The sequence below is a fragment of the Numida meleagris genome, chromosome 6, assembly GCF_002078875.1.
Source record: "Numida meleagris isolate 19003 breed g44 Domestic line chromosome 6, NumMel1.0, whole genome shotgun sequence".
NCBI lineage: Eukaryota > Metazoa > Chordata > Aves > Galliformes > Numididae > Numida > Numida meleagris.
In genome coordinates, this window is record NC_034414.1 from 37,023,565 (window position 1) to 37,048,268 (window position 24,704).

General features: G+C 37.5%; 1 protein-coding gene across 1 annotated transcript in view; it reads right to left on the reverse strand.

The window, feature by feature from the left end:
• The window catches only part of BAZ1A (bromodomain adjacent to zinc finger domain 1A), a gene marked incomplete at its 5' end in the record, with an annotated part of 47,638 nt that overhangs the window by 4,187 nt on the left and 18,747 nt on the right, over positions 1–24,704 (reverse strand). The window contains 17 exon segments of the mRNA XM_021401657.1: positions 1,153–1,634; positions 2,710–2,936; positions 3,036–3,283; positions 5,778–5,858; positions 10,692–10,840; positions 12,611–12,765; positions 12,951–13,114; positions 14,600–15,205; positions 15,665–15,789; positions 16,906–17,019; positions 17,290–17,455; positions 17,599–17,823; positions 17,953–18,048; positions 20,917–21,063; positions 21,517–21,655; positions 22,527–22,622; positions 23,261–23,427. Of these exon segments, the coding sequence (XP_021257332.1) occupies positions 1,153–1,634; positions 2,710–2,936; positions 3,036–3,283; positions 5,778–5,858; positions 10,692–10,840; positions 12,611–12,765; positions 12,951–13,114; positions 14,600–15,205; positions 15,665–15,789; positions 16,906–17,019; positions 17,290–17,455; positions 17,599–17,823; positions 17,953–18,048; positions 20,917–21,063; positions 21,517–21,655; positions 22,527–22,622; positions 23,261–23,427 (3,387 nt within the window).

Below are 24,704 nucleotides of genomic sequence, written 5' to 3' on the forward strand. Positions count from 1 at the left end.
TGGAAAGAAATTTAAAAAAAGAGGATGATTTCATCTTTAGACTTCTGTGTAGCACAACAGCATGTGTTAATTTTCATTTTGTGTTACTGCCGTACTTAGAATTTTTCTACTGAAGTGTTCAATAGTAGTTTCTTGTTTAACTGCTCATAATAAAGCTAACAGCTCCTGCTTTGGGAGACACTGGGTATTGAAACCACCAACATAACAGTTTCAGGGCAAAACTTTTGCTGTTTGGCTTCAGGAATTAACTAGGTTACAGTCTTGTTATTAACCACTATACATCTCTTTTTCCTGTATAAAATGCTAAGCACCAGGACTTTCCTGGGTTCCTTCTCAATTCTTCACCATATTAATTTTGAAAGGACTTTTTCCACTGATTTCAATTTTAAAACAATTTGCTGAACACTTATAGAAAAGCCTTATTAGAGGAAAACCAGAATTAGCTGCCTGTTCCTGACTTACTTTCACAAAAACTCTATTCAGTGTGGTTTTATTTGTTTTCAAGAGTAGACGTCAGGGTAGTTACACAGGATAAGCCCAGGAACTCCCAATGGTGAAGGACAGAAATGGCATAGAATACGAGGCAGCCACACTGGATTGCAAGCTGTTTTACACTCTTCAGTCTCACACTAAGTCATTTGGTTTGTAAAAGGTATTGCAGCTTTTCAAGCACTTCTCTGCAATCTGCAAAATACCTGGTATTAGCTTAAAAAGCAAGGACACTGTTGGTCCCGTACCAGAAAGATGACGTGTCTTTTTGTGGCAGTTTCTTGTTATATTTGTATATTCCTAATGTCACTATCTTACCCACACCTCCAATCCTTTAATAAAAGCATACAATCTCTAAGAAGATATTCACATGGTTTCAGGAGTGCATACAACTTTCAGACTGTCTGCGTACCATGCTCTGTATTATGTGCAAATACAAAGTTTCAGACATGAGTATCTTCTTAGTAAATTATGTATTTGTTCTTTACATTACCAGCCATTTTTAAGGTTCCCTTCTGTCACTGTAAAAGAAGGGAACGTTTTGCTGGAAGTGGCAAAAATGCCTTCAACCACCATTTCTCGCTACTTCTAGTTTTCTCTACCACACAATTTTAGCAACCAAGTGAACTTCGTTTTCATTTAACACAAAGACATTTCTCTAACCTGTGGATTGTCGTTTCCTGCCTCTTCTCTTGGGTTCACTAACAGGAAGAGAAAGCTTTGGAGCAGCAACTGGGTATTTTCTAACCCGTTCATTTGAGTCTGTAGTATCAACAATTCTAAATCCAAGAGAATCAGGACTATTTTCCAGTGTGTTCTCAGCATTCTTTCTTCCTCTTCGTCGTCTTCGAGGACTGAGTAACTCCACAAATACATCTGCTTGTAATGAACTATGGCTCTGACGAGTGGTCCGGCTGCTAAGTCTTAAAGTAGGTTTCGTCACTGATGGAGGGGCTGATTTTACCTTTCTTAACCCTCTTCTGGTCACTCTAGATGAAGATCCCACTTGCTTAGGTGTATTTTGCTGACTCCGGGAAGCATATCTTGCCTGACGCTGCATGTTCCGACTTGAAAAAGGATTGTTGAGTTTGGCTGCTCTCATTTTTAATGGAAACTTGACCTGTGGTCTTCCGTGCTTTGAAGGGCTACAAAAAAAAAAAAAGAATTATATTTATCCCAAGATTCCATTCTCTTCTTTCTTCTATATTCTAATTCAGCATTTAAAAAAAACCCAGCAACTCAAGGCCAGCAGGCAACACGCTTTCACTGATGCAGTCACCCCACTACCAGTCTTTTAAACACTGCTCTGAATTTATTTAATTAAACATCATGTGCAACACGTACTTTAAAAAAGTGGTCAGAATTAGCATCACCCCGGCAGCTGGTGCAACATGAACGTATTGCCTGAACACCACCTATTTTCTTAAATTGACTACTCATTTCTAACAGCAACTGTAACCACTAGGAGTTTTGAACATTATTAGCTAAGAAATAAACCACAGTTCTAAAAAGCTGCAAATCAAGTTAAGCTTTAGTCAGGGCTTGTAACTAATACTTAAGCCTCTCCAGCCATTAAACGAGCACAGAAAGATCCAAGACAAATTTAATTCTCAACATAGGTTCCGTTCAGTCAGTTCAAATGACTGTACTGAAAAGACAAAAAGTACTCTCAGATCAAAAGTTTCCTTCAGCTTTTACAGCCCTACTGTACATCAGATCTATCACATTACAGAAATTATCACATTGAATTATTTAGGTGTCTTTTAATTAAAAAAAAAACGCTGTTGCAGAAATCCTCAGTCCTCTCAACATGACATTATGTTGGATACTTTGTCTTCTGTAATGTAATACTTATCAGGGAAGTCCCCTAAAATTCAAATTGGACTAGAACACTCCAGATTTTCTCCAGAAAATATTTACTGTTTGAAACTCTCTCCACTGTACATTCAAACAGCAGCCACACACAACTCCAACTCTGATAGCCATCTCTCACCCACACAAGCAAAAGTGGAATTCTAATCCAGAAAAGCAACTTTAAGTCCACTGGTGCTAGCTTTTTTTTTTTTTTTTTTTAATCCCATCAGTAAGAGCCAAATTGGCAACTAGCTTCCTTCCCCACTCAGCATCGGATTTTCAAGACATGCTTATTTGAAAATTTACTTCACCTAACAGTCAAGACAGCATTCCAGAAGGAAATCACTCTAATAGATGCCTGTTTACCTCATCTCCTCTTCCTCTTGAGATTCATCTTCCTCTTCATGTTCTTCTTCATAATCCTCTTCCTCGCTTTGTCTCATTTCATCGTAGCTTGCCTCCTCCTCCCCTTCTCCTATTCGATCAGCCATCTCTTCATCACTTTCCACAGATGGTCTCTGTCTGGAGGAAAGGCGTCTGGAGCGCTGCTTTGGACGGCACTCGGGACAAAACCAGTCTCCTTCAGGAATGATCTAGAAACGAGGAAAAAAAATGCATTAGCAGGACACCATTAGTTGTAAGAATTATGCCAATTTTATGTGAAAAGGAAGCACTTATTTTTCCTCAGGTACCTTAAGCTTGGGCCTGATACAGTAGGTATGATAGCCTCGATCACAGCCATCACAAAGCACCATGCTTTCTGCGTCACCCTTCTTTCGACATACTTTACAGCGAGCATTGAGGATGGACTTCGACCAGATGACACTTCGATCCAACGTAGACAGATGAAGGAAGACTTGAGACAAGCTGGTAGAAGAAAGAAGTGACTCTCTCCAGCGATCCAAAACTGTTTTATAAGATCGTCCACCATCGCTGGCATCTTCCATTAGAGAAGAAGAAAACAAAACAAAGCACAGGATCAAGCTTCTTTTTCAAACATTCAGGTTGTTGCAGACTATTGAAGCAAGGCTTGGTATTTCAAACAGATATGAAGTAGTAAATTGAGATGATAGAACCACCTTTGTCTTGTCTTTTCAGTACTGAAGCATTTCCTCCTTAGTTTCCCAGCTGCCGAAGCTCTAGGATTTCACCTTTCAATACCAATTTAACTGCAGACTTCCACTTACATATGACATAAGATGAAAATCTTTACTTAGATGTCAACCTGGAAACCTAATAATTTGATCCAACTTAAAATATATGGGAAGATATATCAAATCCCCAAAATGTTTTCATTTAAAGGAACTGCTTAGCACCGAACAGAGACTTCCCTGAACAAGAAAAAATAAACAACAAAAACCTCACAAAATACCAACTAACCAACTCCAAAGGCTCTCACACCTTCCCTTGTGGCATAGTTTAGCAGACAGTTTTTCAGCCCTCTCCCAGTGCTTCAGTGTCTTTATTCCTATCCTGCAGCCTGCCTTCACAGGCATTTGCATGTCAGTGTGGTTAGATTTGGTGACTGATCTGAAGGAAAAGTAACTGATTTCTTGGTATTTTATTAGCTATATTGCACATAGGGAGCTGTGATACATACGTAGAGGAAAAACAAGACAGATTTGGGATCCTCTTTAGGTTAGAAATAAACGAGTGGCAGGGGTGAGAAATCATGTTACTTTTTTAAATAAGTTTGGTTTTCAATCCAGGCCACTGAAGTGGTCCCACAAAATAGTGAAAGGAGCAGTACAGAACAGGAATTAGCAGCTGGGAATTGCAGAAGCAAATGGGCTGTTTGAGGAGCTAAAAAAAAAGAGAAAGTATGAATTACACCCTGCATTGCTGCTGCTATGCAGAAAAGAAATATGAGTGCTGAAAGCTATTTCTCGTATTCTAAAGCAAGAAGGAAAAAAAGCAGGACTTTTAATTATAGAAATTTCTGAAGATGACCCTTATAAAAGTGATGCTGCAGCTATTACTCTGTGATCTCTAGCTCATTAACAATGCACTTAAGTAAAAAAAAAAAAAATGCTACCTTGCCTGCTCTACTAGTCACAGTGGGCACAGGAATGGCTTGCAATCTAGCTGTCTGCCAAATGATTTCTCCTCAGAAACAGGAAGAGAAAAGCCATCTAATAACAGATAAAATGAAAGAGCAAAAATGAGACTAATTACTCTCCTGGCAAGGCCTTTCTGCCTTCTCATCTACTGTCTGCCAGGATTTGCCTAATCTTGCATATATTTGCATTAGCAGCAAGCAGCTCAAAAGAAACAATGAGCAAAGGCAGAGGACAAACAGGCAGCACAGCTTCGTAAATAAAATTTAGTCACTTTTGAACTACAAATACAAACCTGAATTTCTCAGTATTTCTACTTTGTCCTTAAGGTTTCCCTTCAAGTTCACTCTTACTATGCATAGTAGGCAAGCTCCACTTCGCAGTACTGCAGTACAGCTCTCAATGTATTACTTAAAATTGAGTAAGAACATTAAAACTGCTTGTCAGGACACCAGACTAGAATTTGAAACCCAGTTCAGTTCTCAATTCTGCCACAGCACAATTCTGGCAGATGTGATTCTTCTTCAGTGTATGTATATTTTGGCAAGCATTTCTTTTGCTGACGCTGGCACCTTGAACATTATTACTTTTTCATTGGCAACTATTTTTATCTGGATTAGTTCATCAATAGAGTTCATCACACAACACAACAAATACGTGCACTACAAAACTGCAGTTGCAATGCAGAGAGCAACCACTGACCACTGCCTGTTTAAACATGTTCTGGCGCTGAAAGGAACATGCCAAATGGCTCCCACTGCTTCAGTTCCCAACTCGTAAAATATGAGTAACACTTTTTTCTTCCATCCATCATCTTTCTCATTTATATGGTTAACTCAGGAGAAACGGCCTCTCCCTTTGTGTCAGAGCAGCTCTACATTGCTCAGTGGGACACCTCTCTGCAAGCTAAGCCGTCCAAGCCTTGCTACAATGCAAATTAAGTTGTTTGACAGATCTACGCATTCATCTATCAATAGCTAATTGAGTTGAGGGAAGGGTTTTCCATCACAGTATTTTCAGAAAGGATATGCAGTAGCACAATGCTGCAAGGTTTCCAAAAGAAAAAAAAAAAAAAGGAAAAATAAGAAGAGGCATTAAAATGGGGGGGGGGGGGGGGGGGAGAAGGGTTATATGAGCACAATAAAAAGAAAATACAGTTCCTTATGTCTGGGTGCAGAATTTTTTTTTAGTTTTTTAAATCTTTGCTCTGTATTTGAATTACTTTCAATAATGTTTATACTTAAGTATTTATATGGCAAATCCTTCAGTATAAGGAACTGGCTACACAATTAAAAGGATGGGAAAAGAAAAGAAAACTGATGAAAATATGCAATACTTGCTAATTCTTAGTATTACAAGTAAACATTTAAAATTTACCATCTCTCTGACTAGTCTTGTCTTCCACTTTCTTCCTCTTTTTATACTCCCTGTGGCTCCTTTTATTATCTTCTGCTTTACCTAACATTAAATTCATACAGTTATTTCAAGTACTTTTTTTTGTGGTGGATTTTTTTTTTTAATTAATTCATATTACCCATACTTGCATAGTCTAAAAACGTAAATAGAACAGTGGTTACCACATATGCATATAGAAGAAGACAGGCAGTGAAGGGTAAGAGAATAATGTCCGAGGAGTAATTGCATAACTCAGGATTCACTTTGACTCCCACTATGAGCGGAAGACAGACTGAAAGCTCCTCAAGTCTATCCCACCTTACCTTTGCGTCCACCTCTGGTAAGAATGGCTATAACACACCTTACTGCCCAAAGGTTTCTCTCTCAGACCAGGCAAGTTGTCTGGTCTATGCTGTCAGGAGCCTTCTAACATCTCAAAAATACAGCTGTTTTGTGGCCACAGTTGGCAAGGACCAAGAAAACTAGCTTAACTTCATCGTTTCATTTGGACAGACAAGGTATTTGTGTGAAGGCACATTCTTTAGTATTAAATGATGAAGCTACTCTCCCAAGAAGGGCCATACTAAGCCCCATTTGATCCAAAGGCAAGATATCTTCTTTGACTGTCTTCTCTGAAGAATAAATAAGAAAATTTTCATCAGAAAAGAAAAAAAGCTTACTTCCACCTTCTCTGACTCTGCTCATGAAACTCTGGAGGGAAGTAACGAAAGCACAAGAGTAAATGTGCATATTTACAAATCCTCTCCCAGTTTACTGCTAGAAGATGTCAGATATTGTTATGGTGAGGACAATTATAAACAGAAAGGGAAACAACTTTGGAAGTAGAGGAAACAAAAATAATCGAAGTCTAGAAAGGAATGGAACAGAGACGAACAAAAGGAAGCAAGAAAGCACAAGTTAAAAAGAACATAAATTGTTCCCAGTATCAGTCACAAAGGTGCTTCCCTAAGTTAGAATTGTACGGAAATCTGTATGGTATAAGATTGTACACGAAAGATGCTTCATGCCTGTAGTCCTGCACTACTGCAGAAAGCAGAGGTTTTTCTATTGATAGCCTCACTGGTCGCCAGGGTGACCAAAACACTTCAGTTTAAATCACCATTTTCACATCTCTGTCACAGGAATGAGACTTCTCTACTGAAAAGTATCTTGAATTTAAGGAAAAATAATTTATACTAAGAAAAAGCAGCAAAATTCACAACAAAATAGTTAATATTTCTTCCCTCAAACATTTTTTTTTTTTTTTAAGAAGTAACATTTTAGAGTTACCATCAAACAGCTTACATTTCAGGATAAATAAAAAAGAAATGGCTTTTATTACATTTTTAATGCCTAATTTTGCAGGAGAAATGTGTAATGCAAGCTGCACCCCCCCGCTCCCCCCCCCTTTTTTCTTTCCCCCACCCGTTCTTCCCAGATGCTACCTCAGACTGGACTGAAGGAAGATAATCAGAGTTTTCATAGACAGTGTGTAACGAAAGGATTTCTAAATCGCCATTCATAATTAAGAAATGCATTCATTACAATTCAGGTAACGAACTGTTAAATTTTATCACCAAACCACAGAAGATTAACAGCCATCTAGCATTTCTGCAAGGCAGAGGGTGGTGTTTCTGTGGTTTCTAGATCTCCTTTTGCATTGCTATCTTCTGTGTCAGTCTTTTCTCGCTCTTCAACTTGAGTATTTGGCACGCACCTCAATTCTAAACTTATCAGAATGACCAGCAAGGCTCTCGCCTGCCTGATAGAGACTTAGAACAAAAACAGACCGAAGAGGAGCAGCTGGTCCTTTTATTACTCTGCTGGGTCCCTTTGTCTGCTCTCCACCCTGGAGGCCACCAGGACAAACTTGCCGGTGACTGCAGTGAATTTCACTGCGCTGTCTTCTGTACAGGCTGCAAATAGAGTGAAAACTAAAAATTAAAGTATGGCTCCAATTCCTAATGTGAGCAGAGCACATCATCTAAAGGGGTGAGGTGCCAGAGACAAAAAGAAATCCCACAGCGAAGGCAACAACTAAAATAATGAAGACAAAGCAAGGTTTGCAGAAATGCAATGACAATTCTTTTACCAAAAGTGCTCCCCTGTCCCGCTACCAAAACAGAACTCATGGCACTTGCTCGACTTGCCATGTTTTAACATCAGTGATAACTAAATCAGCCTAGAAAGATGGCTTTACCAAGCTTAATATTAGAAACAGACTTACAGGCATTTTGTCTGGGGGAAGTTGGAACAACTATTAAAAAATGTCCTGTTAGAAAAAAATGAATGTATGGACACTGATCTGCGTAAGAGCAGGTAACAAAAAAAACCTACAAAAGCCAGGTGGTTGTAAGCTGAAAATTAATTTCTGCCCTCAGAATACTCTTGGCTACTTCCTAGCCAGGCCACAAAGTACCACAGTTTTGTGAAGTCAGTCCTCGAGTAAGAATTCTTACCCACTTTTTACTAGAACATTCAATAACACTCCTAACGTATTTTTTAAGTAGAGAACTTTTCTTTGCCTGTTACACATCAGCAAACTAAGAAACAGAACTTGCTATGGCAACATGCAAAAGACATTGTTTCCAAGTAAGGAGTTCAAGCTGAATATAATAAGAATTTGTAAGTTTTGGTCTACTTTTTCATTTTCCTAAACACACCTGAAATAATGAAATGCTATATTCAGAAAGGGCAGCATCCAGAATTGATGCTTGACCCTCTGAAATGCCTAAATGTGCCAGACACCTCTCTAGTACACAGTTCCACCCTCTGGTCATGTCCAAAAGCTCTCATTACACCACATCTTTCACAGAACTGCCTAAAAGTCATAAAATCCATTAGGAAACAGGTATGTGTTTCAGGTCTTCTTTATTACAGAGCTATTCAAGAAGTTCCCTAAGGAATGAACTAAAAATTTGCTTCCATTCACACCCATCACCTATTAGGAGCAGGCCATTACAGAATCAAAAAAACATGAGATGCTTCGCGCAAGTGTAAAACAAGGAAGAGGGTACCTGACACTGCAGCTTCATGGTTATGGCAATAAGCCAGAACAAAGCCTGGGATTCCTTCCTGCTCCCTTAACTACATAGGTTATCCTACGCATTGCAGTTACCTCAAAGCAGAAGAAATCCCCAGGCAGTACGGCAGTATAAACAAACACATGAGATTTAAGACATGTAGATGATATAAGATTGCCTTCCCTGTATACCTTTTCTGTCACACAGTTTAAAGTCTCTAAAGGAAAAGAAGTTTCATGAGTTCAAAACAAAAGGTGCATCATCATCAAAAGGACAGACAAAAACAAGAACCATCATTAGGCTATGGCAGAGCTGGAATCACTGAAAAAACCACGATGAATGAGGACTGAAGTAATGGAAGTCTTTAGCAGGGATACTTTTGCCCGTTAGTATTTTCCATTCAACTCAAGATGCTCAATCTAGAACCTACTAATAGCCATTTTTTCCCTTCAGTGCAGACTGCAGTGTATTTGTGGCTATCAGCAAAATGCTGCTGCCAAAACACTCTCCTCAGAAGCAGTTTGGAAATGGAGCCCTACACTGCACAACATACTTACAACCTGCACTTGCAGAGTAAGTGACAAACTCTAGATGTGCTGTAATTAACTGCATGAAGCCCACTCAAAACAAGTGACACCATGTCAGGCTTGGAAAGCCAGGACACACTGAGTTGACCAAACACTTAACCAAGTAAAGTTTTCAGTCAGTTATGGTTTAAGCTATTCCTATGCTCTACACTTTGATCTCAATCATGTGCGGTATTTCCTCTTCTAGACACAATCACGCTGAAAACAAAAGTTTGTGGAAGGAAACGCTGTCCATGTCAGATTCTCCGGCGTTAAGTCTGGCTCAAACTCACCTTCAGCAGCAACTGATATTAAGACATCAGGCTCCATGCAGGGGCAGCAGAGACTCGGAAACAGTTTTAGGTCAGTTTAGATCAACTGTGCCAGGGGGCACCAATGTCTAGTGAAAATACAGATTCTGGTGTATTAGCATCCTGAACTGCTGCAGCAAAATCTGTCAGAGCCTAAGGACTTTGTATGCAGTCACAGGACCTCTGTTACACTGGTAAACATGCTACAGTCTGATGAATCTAAGAATTAAACTAGTCCAGCTGGGGCACAAAGCACAGCTCCTCCGTGTGACAGCAGGATGGGAGGCTTGATAGGATGGCTGCCTCAGGAAGGACACCCATCTCCAAGCAAACTTCCAGTCCTGAACTGTGATAGGACCCAAGTAAGGACTCCAAACACTGGAAAACAGAGCCACTACACCACTTCACTATCTGTCTCTCACCACTAGAACACGTTGGAGGAATTCAAGTCATAAGCATGTTTTGTTTTGATTTTTCTGCAACTTCTTGTTTCCAAAGCCTCACAGCATAAATACAAGATCTGAGAATCTGAGTTTGTGGTTTAAACTGTTACTAAAGTTTTATTATAAATATTCTGTTATTGCTAAACAAGGTGATCCAGATAAACCAGGGCTAAATTGTTTTCACTGAAACAGTATATAAAGGAGGGTACATTTTTACAACCTAAAGACATGAAAAGGAACTCACGGTATAGTCAGCATGATATGCTGAATTATATCCCCAGAGGAAGCTCACTCACTGCTGCCTAAGGGTATAGCTCATCTCCCAGTGCATCCATGTAAATATGGGGCTACGTCAAAAAGATCACTGAAATCTCAGTTATATGGATATGTAACCTAGTGCATTTGCAAATTTGGACAATGGCACATAGCAGTAAGTTAGCCATTTGTATCTTTCATGAGACCGCGTATTTCAGATGCACTGGGGAAAAGAACAAAGATGAAACAACACCTTACACCAAACTGGAGACATACAGTTTCAATCCTGAAAGCTTACCAAGAGGTGCTTTGAGAAACCTGCGCTCAATTCCTTGTTCTATCTGGAGCAGTGCAGACGCCAAGCAGTGGACCACATTATTAACTGGCTGAGGAGTACTTGTACTTGTTGATGCTGCACTTGGAGCTTCAGTTTTCAATCCAATGAGTCTAAAACAATAATGTATTAAACACATTTTTAACAAACTTTCAACTTAACACCACAGACAGTTGCTTAACTCTGTATCCACAAGGGATTTCATTTTTTAACCTAATTTATATGCATAGAATAAGGACACGAAGTATAGTGTAGGAGGCCAACGTACACTAATGAAAATAAAACTCAATTGCTATTTGAGTTTTTTTTTTTATAAACACAACACAACCAACAGAACAACAACAAAAAAATAACTAATAAAGACTGTCTAGATTGTGCTTTATTCTGATGGATGTGCAATGCAGTGCTTTTGGTTGTCCCTCTTCCTAATTCACACTTAAAAGCTGTTCATTATATTTTGCAGTCACACATATTTAGAGAGCCTGAAAGCAAGCAGAAAAAAAGCTGCATACTTATTTGCATTTCACTAGTCAAACCCCTCGGTCTTAATGAGATGTCACTTGCTCTGGGTGGATAAAAAGCCCAGCATCAAAAGCAATCTGCCGCATGATTCCAGAATCCTATACTCTGCTTGAATATGGAAGACTTTTAATATTAGAGTAACAGCAATTCAGAAACTTCGATGGAATCAGTATCAAGCACCAAAAACAAAGCAAGCAGCTTCTGCAGTTGAACTGAGAATCAGTGAACGAAGCAAGTGCCCAGGGTAACCAGGGACAGATAAATTCTAGCTTCTTGCTAAATTCAAACAGTGTATTTCCACGCTGTGGTTCTTAGAAAGCAAGCGTCTGTAAAACATGCCATTAACATAATGGTGATGACCCTATCTATTCTGTACACTACTGGAGAACTCAGATTCAAAGGAGAGTCTTGTAACGAAGTACTTATTCAGCAAATTGAAATAAAACAGAAAAAGTCTTCAAGAATCTTAAAATTCCGACATTCAATTCAGGATTCAAAAATCTATCCAGAAATACTGTTTTCATAAAATGAAAATTTCATTGCAAAATGCACAAGCAAACACTACATTAGACCGCTTCCAATGAATCTTATTTCCTTGCAATATTTCAACATTTACTTAATGAATATAAAAAAAAACTTAGAGGGACGTAAATTAAATTAAATCTTCATTTCTGGAAAGTATGCAACCTCTGAGAGTTAAATATTCAAAAATATTCACAGAAAATTCCTAGCCTCCATAGTTTGATTTACAGCATACATCTCTACTCTCTATTCTTTCTGGGAAGACTGTTTAGAAAACAAGAAAACATTTTGTAGCTGCAGCACAGTGACTTGTGGTTGCAGTACGTTCTGCAAAAGGATTAGCATTATTAAAGTTATAAAATGGTATCACGGTTTTGCTGCAGCGCTAAAGGCCAATTCAGACCATGGCCTGTTGCAATCACGACTCCTGTGACTCATGAAGAGGTACACTGTACAGTTTAGCTGACAATTAATTACTACTACCATTGTCCATTTTAAACACTCCACAGAGTAGAGTTTTTATTCTGGAAAACAAAACGTACACTGGCAGAATAATTTTTCTCTCTATTTTAAGTGATATTGAAATGAATTCATTACCTGAATGGCAGAAGTTGTCAAAATTGTCAAAATAAAACTAAGACACCTGTTAGCAATAGGACAGCATCATTTACAAAATATAAACCAATGCAGAAATAACACATTTTACAACTCAAATCTTAAAACGTACCTGTTGAAAAACACCAGGTTAATAGAAATGGAGAGTAAAAAGTTCGAATGCTAAAAACTGGCGTACTGGTAGAATGCTCAAAAAGAAGAGTTGTTTAAATTCTAGTTCTTACCGGTCTTTAACAATAAACTTATCTTGATCATCAGTTTCCATTTCTTCAGATTCTTCACTCACAGTTTTAATTATACCATTTTCTTTATTTTCATCATTAAGAAACTCATACCGCCCATGTTCTAAGGCTGCTCTCCAAGACTGCCTGTCTGTAACCTGAAGCAAACATACAAATTTTACGTTTCCAAAGAATCAAACACCACAAACTTTTAGTGCCAATTACTGTCTACACTTAATTAAATTACACTGTCGGTAAAACCCGCAGCATGCAAGAGTTCTCATTTCAGTTACAGACTTGGCGGCACCACTGTGCTCCTAGGTGCTCTACAGTTCACAAATACCTTAATAGCTCCCAATGTTCCTTGGTAGATCCTGTCTTCAATGTCCAAAAGAAAGTCTCTGAGTCTCATTTCAAGTTGCTTTTCTGCAGATATTTGGGATGCATCATGGGCATTCTGCATCCTTCCCCGAACTGGAGGAGGTCTAATGTCACTTTGAGGTTTGTCTGCAATAACACCAAATAGCTTCAAGAAGCTGGCAGTGGAGGGAGCAAAGGCAGCACAACACAGAACAAACTCAACGCGCAGGTTCAAAACTCCCTTCCTACAGCAATAGTTGTCAATACCAACATCTCCACGCTACTCAAACCAAACAGCATCCTTGTAAGAGAAGATCTAAAGACCAGCATCCATGCATCCCAACACACACGATGAGAAATTCTTGCCAAAGACAAAAGAATGACTTAAATTACTTAATGCTTCAGAAAGCACTTTATCAATAACAACTCTGCTAAGAATACAATGTCCAAAACCAAGTCACACTTCCAGTATTTCTTGTATTTGTACTATCCTTATTCTGCTGGATAAGCAGAATTCACTTCTCCTTTGTGCATGGATCTTTACAGTCACATTTAAAACATACCTGCGCAACTGTCAAGTCACAGAAACTAAGAGAACAAGTTACAGTTCCTTTTAACAAACCAACTGTAAAACCAAACAGATAAGATGCCTGGGGAATGGACTAGACTGGCTGAAAGCACGCACAGGTCCTAAATTAAAATGTTCATACATTTGCATAGGTGGCAAACATCTTTCCACAGGATTTACCTTAAATTCTCTCAATGCAGCGATGAGGAGGAACACGCAAAAACTTAGGGGTTTTCAATACAAAAATGCCTTAAAGCTGCTGCTGAGGAAGTACAGGGTGAATTCCTATAACATTTAAGTGCACACTCCTACACTCTGAAACCCACAATAACAATACAGTTCAGCGTACACTTCCTCCACTTGTAGTGAGCATTTGCAAAGGAGAGAGGACAAAACAAACAGAAAAAAGAACACACACACCAAAAAAAAAAAAACCACACAAAAAACCAACCATCCCACCACAGCACTGATGTTAAGTGACCTAACAGCCAACACAGCTAATACTATTTTTTCTTCCCAAAGGTTTTGCTGTGACTCTGAAATAGGCTATCTTTCCCTTGTTCACAATACTCAGATCAGTAAAGGCTTCTGAGTACCTTCATGCGTTATCAGAATGTGGAAGAGTATGTCCCACCTACTCAAAAAAAAATAAACCAGAAGTAATTGCCTCCGTTTGTGAAATTTCCATACCAGTGTCATATCTCATCCCTTCTTTCACCGTACTGGAAATGAGGATGTCAGTTGATCAATTAATCTATGACTTACCGTTAGCAGATATTAATCTACCCCAAATTAATCTTTTCCCAATGTTTAAGTTACTAAGCAGGCAGAAAACAGAAATCACTGCTTTTGAGCACACAACATCACAAAATCAATTTTCCATACACAAAAAAAAATTAAAAAAAAAAATACAAACATGTTTTCCATACAGTAAAACAGTGCAGAAAAACAATTCCTGGCTCTTAGGAAATAGTTGAAACTAAATAAAGACTTAGAATTTTCTAGAATATTATATAGTAATTACAACTGTGGAAGCAAGTCAAGACCAGGAACCCTTCCTTTACCTGGAATATGGAATTTTTCCACAGGAAAATTGCTTAGTTGCTCATATATTCTATTTTTCTCTTGTAAAAGAGATTCTTTTAAGGCACTCTCCCTATGTCCTCGGGAATTGAGAGCCTCTAGAAGCTGGTCCAGTTGTTCCCGAGAACTGTAAAAGCACCAACGGTTTGGTTTATATACTGGCCTTGGCACCTCTACAACAACACTGGTGTGTGAATCTTGGTCAACATTGGAGGTAGATTCAGAGGATTTCAAAGACTCTCCAGTTTTACCGAATACCTGAGGTTCATTTGTGCAAGACTGTACATTATTCTGAAAGGAAGAGGTTTGAGGCATCAACATGTCTTCTGTGAGACCAGAATAGTCCTCTTCTATAAACAATCCAGGAACTGAGGGGAAAATCCAGTAGCGTCGGTACAAACGGTCACGACCTAAGGGGGTAATATTTGTGCAGGCTGTTGCATTCTGTATCTTTTCTAACAGTTCCTTCTCTTTCTTTTGTTGCTCCTGTTTTAACGCTTCTTCATCTTCAGCAGTAAGAGGCTCACTCTTTTCAGAAGTCTCTTCTTGCCTTGTAAATTCTTTATATCCATTTTGCCCTCTCCTTCCTAAAAGATAAAGGAAGAGCGATAGTACACTACAAATGTAGTTCTTTCTTCAGCTAAAATAAATCAATGTAGCATGTTCTTTTGAAATATCTGTTGTTTTTGCAGACTTCTAACAAAAAGAATCAAAACCACATAATACCCTGTTAAATTAGATTCTTACAAGGTCATGGAGGTATGTTGCTTGTAACTATGATTGTTTGTCAAGCAAAAGCTTTGTTTTGTTTGCTATCCAAACAGCAGGCACGGAAGATGAGAAGAAACCGAAGAACACACAGATGACAGACAGATTTGTACCAGGCCAGCTAAATGCATTATGATTATGGTCTAGTTATTTCTTTATAAATTTGCATAAATTGATATTTTCTACAAGTTTACTATGAACAAGAACTTCCCAGTTGCATGCATGCCTGTGTGTATAATGTGCACACACACCTACATAAACACATGTCAGAGCATTACCTCTTCTACCTTTTTTGTTTGGTCCCAACTCTTCTTCATCCTCTGTCACTGTGTCTACTTCTGGCTCTTTACGTTCATTTTCCTTGCTCTCTGTACTAGTATCAAGGTCCTCCCGCTCCTCCTCCCTGTTATGATTAAATAAAACAATCAAAAAAGGTGACAAGCTGACCAACCATATATTAAAAGCTGAATGGAATGAGAAGAACACAATACAACATTGCAATCTCAATCTCAACACAGATATTATTTAACATTAAAAAAACACCCAAAGTAACTCATTGAGTTGGAACTGCAGAGTTGAAGACTAAAACCAGCTCTTTGGTATTCACTCTTTCCTTTACAGAGCATTATGGTAATCAGACTCTGATTGAAGATACCCTAATATAGTTATATAGTTCTACTATGCTGAATTATTTTTCATGGGTATATATATATATATATATATACACATACATACATATATACATACACACACACTTGTAAGTATATATATATACATATATATGTCTGCACATTCCCTCATACAGCACTTTATAAAACATTTTTCCCCTCATTCAGCAAACATAATTAAAAATGCAGAAAACTACGTGTAGCCACTAGAGGGTAACATTTATTATTCTCCATCCCCTCAATCCCACAATTACAGCTTCAGAAACATAACACAAATCTGACTTTGGCCCATACTTATCTCTTACAAGCAGATTTATTTAACTACCTTCCACAAGCAGGTAAAGATACAGTTTTGCATGTACACTTCCTTGTTTTTTTTTCTTGTGGTTCCCCCCTCCTCCGCCAGAATCACACGCAGCTGCATATGCATGTATCTTACCACTTGAAATCATACAAATTTAATTTTAATAACAGAACAAAAATCTTAGTTTTATGGAAATCACCTGAGACAGCATAGCATTTTTAAAAAATGCTATTAAATTTAATTCATAAACTGTTATACAAGGTCAGTACTATTTAGTTCAGATCAAAACAATTCCTCAAATTAGAAAACAAACTACAGTGGTCTCTTAAGAAAATATTCATAGTACTGAAATCAGTAAGACAAGTAACGTAAAAAAAATACAAATTAGATTTTTTCAAGTTTCTCTTGTCAATAGGTAAAGTTGTCAAGCTTTCCACAGAATTATGAGTACAATAAACGTTCATTTTTAAGATTAAATTGCTTTCAAAAATTAACTCTACAATACTAGGTAGAAAAAAAACAACACTAATAATACCACATATCATACCCAACGGATACTTCTACAGCAGGATTTCTTTGCTCTTCTTCCTTCAGCTTTTCTTGTTTCTCTTTCATTTTTAACTCTTGTTCTTTCAACCTTTCTTCCTTCCTCTTACGTATCCTAACAGTAATAAGAACATAGAAAATCAACCGCAATTAATCTAGTATCTGATCTAGCCACATTATTTTTTCTTTACAGACATCATCATCTAAAAATAACAGTTACACAGAAAGCACAATGCTAAGCACAGCAAACATTCACTACTCTCTAGGGTCTCATGAACCCATTCTAAAATATAAATGCTATTAGTGTTTCTCACATGCCTTTTGCAACTGAGGAATTAGTCTAATTTGTATCAATAACATTTAGCTTCCTGTATCCTAGTTTTACCTTGCTGCTGCTGCCTCCCGTTCTTTGCGATGTTGTTCCGCCTTTAATTCTCTGAACTCCTGTTTTGCCTGTCGTAGTACATCAACAGAGTCCTCAATGAAATCTCGAGTGGAGACCAAAGTCAGAAGTTTCCCACAGAGAGCATGAAGAATCTTCATCTTTTCTCCTAATAAAATTCAGACCAATGCTTACATTTCATTGTACAACTCCTAAACACCCTTCCTCTTTCATAAAGATGCACTGAATAATTGTGACAGAACTACTTGACAAGCAGTCACATAATCTCTAACATTTATTGTCTTTTATTACCTGGCAACAAGTCATATACTGAGGTACTTGAAAGTTTCTTCAAGAGCCCAGGATTACTTAACCGCAGCTCCATGCAAGCATCATCAGTAGCATCGAACCCTCCTCGTTTCTGGTAGCGGTATTTCGCATTGGCTGACGTTACATCAGCACCTGACGCTAGAATGTGAAGTCTGAGAATCTCAGAAAGTGTGCAGCTATCAAGATCCAAGTTTTTCAAATTGCAGCCTACAGTTAAGAAGAATAAACAGTTATTTTATATAGACATTTACACGTATATAAATACAAAAAAGTGTGTTTTAAAATACAGAGTACAACAAGAACAGTAACAAAACAAGAAGTGAAACCCACACATACCCTGATGTAACTGGGGCCATGCAGCTGCCAAAGTTGCAACTGCAGACAGTGCAGATTTTGTGGGGTCTGCATCTTCATCCAAAGCCTCTGTTAAATCTTTAAGGAAATAAACACTTTATTCTAGTGCAAGTAAAAACTTGTACTGTGGAAGGGAGGAAAGCAAGTCATTTTTTAAAGCTGCAGACAAAGCAAAGAGGCCCGATATTTACAAAAGCAAGAATTACTGAGAAATCAATTCAACATCCAAATCAGAAGTAATATATCTTTAAATGCAACTAAAAGCTAAGGACATGCACCACATGCTACACACTGTTCTCCCTCTATATGTAAGCTGCTAAAGCAACTGCACTGCACAAGACATGCACAATAGCAATATTAAAAGCAGTAGAAACAAATTAGGATACACACCTGAAAGCACAATCAGACAACAATGCAAGAACACCTGTATTTTGCTTCCTCAAATAAACTTTTACTTCCTATTAACATTTAGCTAAGACCACCAAAACGAATCAAACATTTTGATGCTGGCTATCACCATTCACTGTATACCTTTAATATGCAACTTAGAGATAACCTGACTGATCTGCACGGATACCATTACTAAGATATCAACAAGACACCTACAAGAAGCATCCACACTTATCAAAGCGCTCACATGTTAGCAAACCGACCAGGAAAGCAGGGGAACTGAAAGGCAGAAACAGCAAAGTTCCTGTTTCTTAGAAAAAAGTTTCCTTAGCACTTACAGGTATTTCTCCAGAGGGTTGGCAGATTATTTTTTTCCAGCACTGCATGCTGTTTGAATAATTTCACTTCACTCACTTTAATCATTAAGCAATTTCAAAGTCACCAGCTGAACAAAGAGCCACAAATCCAAACTAAGACTACATAAAAAGCAAATCCACAATAGTCTTGCCTGAAGATAAATGTCATTTGAGAACTGCCACCTAGACATTACTAAATTAACCTCTCCATTTTCCCCTTCTCATCTTATCTGTATACTACTGTTTGAAAAAGTATCACACACCAAAGCCCTATACTCATAGTGTTTCTGCAACAGAAAATACCATCTGTAGAGAATTTAAGAGAGCAAACATTCACGCTGACTACTACTAGTTTGGTTAGCCAGTTACAAACCTGAGAACATCTAATTCTGTCACAAGAAAAAAGCTGTCTAAACAAGAACTACCAAAAAAAAAAAATCAAAGTTCAAAGGCTTTACATGAAAGTAGAATAAATATAACGGACAAAGTGCCCTGCCCATACCTCTGCCAAACTAGAAATGATCACTGTATTTTTGCAATTGTTAGCCTCATGTAGTAAAATTAAAACACAGTCGTTACACTGCATTTTCTAATCAACAGAAGAATCTAATCAGTCATCTAATCAACTGTTCCATGATAGCCCAATAATGGAATCCCTGATTATATTGCCCTAGCAGTGTTCTCTCTCGGTACTTAAAAGATCAGAGTTTAACGAGTTTAACTGCTAAAGTCAACTGTAATTAATATGTAGTCCAAATTTCTTAACCCTGCATCTAATCTATAAATTTATTCAATTAACAAGAGCAGCTTCTACTTCTGAAGATAGTGACCCGTGTTTTACAGAAAGATATTTTACAGATCAGACAAAAGCAAGAAGTACTGTGTCTTCATGGGGAACGTTAAAGGAATCATCAAATCAAATCAAACAGGAATTGCTCTTATATTCCTACCTCTAATGACATCGCACTACCAGGAAGGATGAAAGTTTCTCCTTTAACTAATCAAATTTCTCAGTCCACACAGAAAGGACACATAAAGGGAAACAGCAGTGTGATAACAGTTGTCTTCCTTCCCACCAAGTACTCCATGAAGCTTAAGAATTGGCAGAAGTTTTAGACCTCCAATTCAAAACACAGGAGGTACACACCACAGTGGCATCTTATAATATTTTCAAGGTTCTCAAGTATAACACTTCCTTCTGCCTCCTCATTTACATTAACACATTGTTTGAGAGAAGGTCATTAGCTAGGGGATGAGCATAACAAAGAAGTATGATCAGCTCCCTGATTCACAGCAAGGCTTTATAAATAGCCAGACTTAAAACAAATAAGGGAGAAGCACCTTGCAAGGGCCTAAACAGAATACTTTAAGTGTGTGTTACTGACAAACCCTTGGAAAGCACTCTGCATAATATCAACAGATCTAAGGCCTATTCTACAGACTGTTGTACCTACAAGAGCATTCACAGACTACCAGCTGAATCACTGAGCTGCCTGAACACAGAACAGAAGCAGTCTATCGAAGATGAAGACACATACATAATGCTGTTCACAACATAAGTTTGGAACAAATTCTGTGGTTACTGTATTCTGAGTGCCTGTAAAAATGTGTGCAGCTTCAGCCTTACTGTGAAGCCCAAGAGCAGAGTGACAGTGAGCTGCTTTACTGGAATGCTACAGAAAAAAAGCAGTATCTGGTAGCTGCAGATGCACACTCGTAGGATTTGAAGGAGAATGAATATAAAATTCTTCTTTATAGTCGTGCTCGGAAGTTTTAGTTTTTAATCTAATTAGGTCCAGAACTTTTTTTTTCTAGTTGAAGTCCTTTGAAAAAGATTTAGGAAAGCATCTCTTTTCCTGACCCTCAGGAGAAACAACAAACAGTGCTGAAGGAGGAGGAGAAGGAAGGTAGACACAAGTTTCCTTCACCTCCATAACATAAGCGGTGCTGTTAAATGCTTATTATGCTTTGCTGGATACAAGCGCAGTAACAATGACCTTGTTTCTTCTGTATTTCCCCCAGTCCCCGCCCTCCAAGATCAAAGTTTTAAATGCAGATAAAAGTGAAAAAACAAGACCATTTGCATACGATATCCATGCATAATAAGACAAAGTTAAGCAAGCAAATGACACAAATCATGCAGTTTAAAGTTAATTCCAGTGGAATCTCAATTTTTCAGCAGTAAAATTAAGGATCTGACCTTTGGTCTCAGCATCAGCTATTTGATCTTTGGCCACTTCTTCTTCCTCTTCGGCCATTGCCTGAAAGATGGCAGTCAGGAAGAAAAACAGCAATTCACACAGTGGGCCTTCAGTGTCATTTCCTACAAGAGCTTCCTCTAAAACTTCTGTGAATAAAGTTTAAGAAGCGTCACTTTTGCCACAAAGTTGGAAAGCAATTACGTACTGAAGAATTAAAACAAAAAAACAAACACACATCTTCCCCTTCAGGTATGATAATCAAGTTACTTTCCCATAATTTACCACAAATATTCCTACAGTAATGCTGTCAGGAAGTCCTGACAAAGTAAGGTTAGTAAGTAAATGGAAAAATAAAATAAGAAAGAACAAGGAGACATTTATGGCAAATAGATAAACAGCTTCTATATTGAAATTAATTTTCTTCTTATAAACACTGCAAAAGTAGGTGAGGAGAAAAATTGATAGTTGTGCATGTGTAAGCATCGCTACATTGAAGTTGCACAGACAATTCTGTAGCAGTGATACAACTGTGCACCTAAAATGCTTGGTAGAAGGACACAACAAAATTGAGGCACTTTGCCACATAAATGACAACTTGCCTAGAGTCACTCCTTCAGGAAATTCATCTTGAAGATCAAAAAGTTCTCCAAAAGCATATAAAAACTCCAAAACCATCAGAGCATCACCAAAGATCTCAGGAGGAAGTCTTGTCTTTACTGGCATTGGAACTGGAAGTTCCTGCAATCCAAAAGGAAGAATTGAATATTGTATTTGGTCCCTGCAGAACACACAGCCGATTAAAAACAGTCCTAAGGAACATATCAGCAGATCTGTTTTGCTGTTTCCTCTCGTGACAACCCCCTTCACTTTTTTTCAGTTTCTTCTTTCTTTCTACACACACTCCTAGACGTTTCCAATCTCATCTTCAAGTGCCTATACAGCTCATGCAAATACATTCAGTTCTCAGATATTCCTCCCAAGGAGTGTTATTTACTACTCTATTCTATTCTATTCTAATTTTTCCTCTTTTCTTCCGTCTGCTTCCCAGAGTATCTCAAGTGAACCCCATCCTCATGTTCCTGACAATTTTGCCTCCTTTTCCTATCTGCTGCCAAAATTAACAGCGCGTATGTGAATGTATAATACAAGACATTCCTCTGTTACTACAACCACACTATATCCTTGTTTAGAGCATTACCAGTAGGAGGTAAATTCTTGTTATTTTCTATAGATTTGCAGTATCATCCAGAAAGATGCTGAGTTTAAAACAAGAGTGTGCCTCAAGGTGTAACAAACAAACATCCTTTCTAACTTTTGCATCCAAAAACATGGCTTATTCATTACGTAAATCTTTCAAGTAACTCAGGCTTACAGCAGGTGAACTAATGTTGCATATGTAACAGAGTCAGGCTTACTCAATATCCTCCACCCAGTAAGATAAGCACTTAAAAATAAAACTGTTCCACAGTAACGCTCAGAATAGACTAAGAAGTAAGCCTATGTAGCAGCACCAATGGTAAATACATGACTGCAGCTACCTCTGCATTAGGGTCCGCAAGTCAGATTCCCTATGAAATACAAGCTTGTGATATTCAAAATTCAATCCTACCTTAAGATCATCACACTCCATATCTTCTCTAGGCTTACTCCACTGTTTTAGGTATTCCACATATTTCCTTTTTTCCTCACGCAGCTTCTCTCTTTCCTAAAGGAAGTCAGAATTGTATTAGAGATAGTCAGATCATTCATTACAATTTAACTCACAGCAGGAAAAAAAAAAAAATCAGAACACATTTCAGCAGAATGAAATAATCTATTTTTTATCTTCTCATAGAAAGTATTAGTAAAAAAAAATTACAGTGACCTTCAGTAACGCTTTCTTGGGTTAGACCTTTTTTCCCCCTTTGTTTTTAAATGGAGGTCAGACAAAGAAAAAAAGTAAAATAAAAGCATTCATGAAAGCTGCCATAAAAAAGACCGTCAAAATAGGTGCTGGATACGGCTGCAGTAGAATTTAGTGGCATAAATAATTTCATCCCATGTAGAGTGACAGAAGGCTTTTTAGCCATTTTCATCCAAAGAGAAACTACAAGGAAATCTACATCTAATATCACGTAAGAACAAAGCATACTTTTTTTGTGAATTAATGTTATGAAATAGAGAAGATACCTAGCAATGCAGTTCCCTATAATGTCTTACAAATATCTATTCCTCTAAAGTGCGTTTCTAGGAACTAAAAACAGCTAATGGAAAATAACTTGGCGCAGATAGCAAACAAAACAAATAAGCTAGACAGCCACTAAAGTGTTCCTATATAAAACACATATTCTGCAAATACATTACTTTTTCCTTTTCTATTTTGAGTCTCTCTTTCTCTTCTTTCTTCTTCATCCTTTCCTCTTCCACAATCTTCTTTAGTTCTTCTTTCTTTTTTTCCTTATCTTCTTTCTCTCTTTTCCTGGCTTCTATAGCATTTGCCTTCTCTCGTTTTAATCTAGCTTTTTCAAAAGCTTTATAGGAGGGAAAAAAAGAATTTTTTTTTCTTTCACAAAAACTTAAATAAAATTAACTGTGTTTAAATAGATCTATCTTTTTATAATTAACATATGAAAAAGATATTGTCTTGAAGACTGAATTGTTTCTATGCCAACCAGAAATTCAATCACTTGAAAGTTCTTTAGAGAAGCAGAATTTTCGGGCTTAAGTATTATACATGTTTTTTTTCCAAGGTTGTAATAAGTTGCATTTCTCTGTTCTTAACGAGTATACAGACATTACTATTTTTTCCTCTATCAAAAAAAAAAATGACAACTGATTCCAAATGCATAGAATTACAGCAGTTTAATAAAAGCATGTCAAGAGTTGCAATGGCATATACCCATGAAATATTTGTTATTGTTAAATCCTTTAAAGAAGTTACCTTTCAGTATTTAAAACAATAGTTACTGAAAAGATAATACATCTGAAATCTAGTTATCACTTCAGTGGTTGTTGTGCAAGTTTTACTTCCGTTACATAGTTTAAGCTGAAAATTAATTGGTAATAAATGTTACTGCTAGACTTCTTTGTAGCTGTATGCAGAGTAACAGCAGGACACACACTTCCACTTTCAGTGACCAGACAATATCTGTCAGCTCCCACACAAACTAACACATAAAAGGGATCAATGAGCTTACAATTTTAATTGAATAAGTAAGAAGGCTAGAATCACAAGTGAAAGACAATGAAAAAACAGATCCTTACTTTCATTACAAAGCGCTTAACGGTGGAAAAAAAAGTATTTTTTTATCTACTTGTGTAATTCTGAGAAAGGGCTAGATCATTTTCTCAGCTATGTATCAGACATGCCAGTAGTGACTCTCATCCGGAAAATAAGAGCAACGACACTTATTCTCCACACTCTTCTATACACAAAGGAGGCTGATTCTCCAAGGTTCTTGGAATTTTGCTACAATTTCACATTAGTAAAGCACCTCTTTTTAAGAGACTTTATGAACGTTACTAATTACCATTCCAATTAGGTATCATTTACAGGTAAAGATGTTTAGCTTAACATTAACTGCATTAACACAGCACAGTTTCAAAGTCTAATCTTCTGTAAAAAAAATTTTCACTTTACCACTCTGAGAAAGAGACCAATGTAGCTGGACTGCAAGCCTCATACATACCCACAGTTTAGTGAAATAAGTAAATAAAATCAGGAAACAAGAATTGTAACTACTGAGGTGACATTCTAGAATTGAATGAACTCTCATTACATTTTCCTCTTGAAATATACAACCCAAAA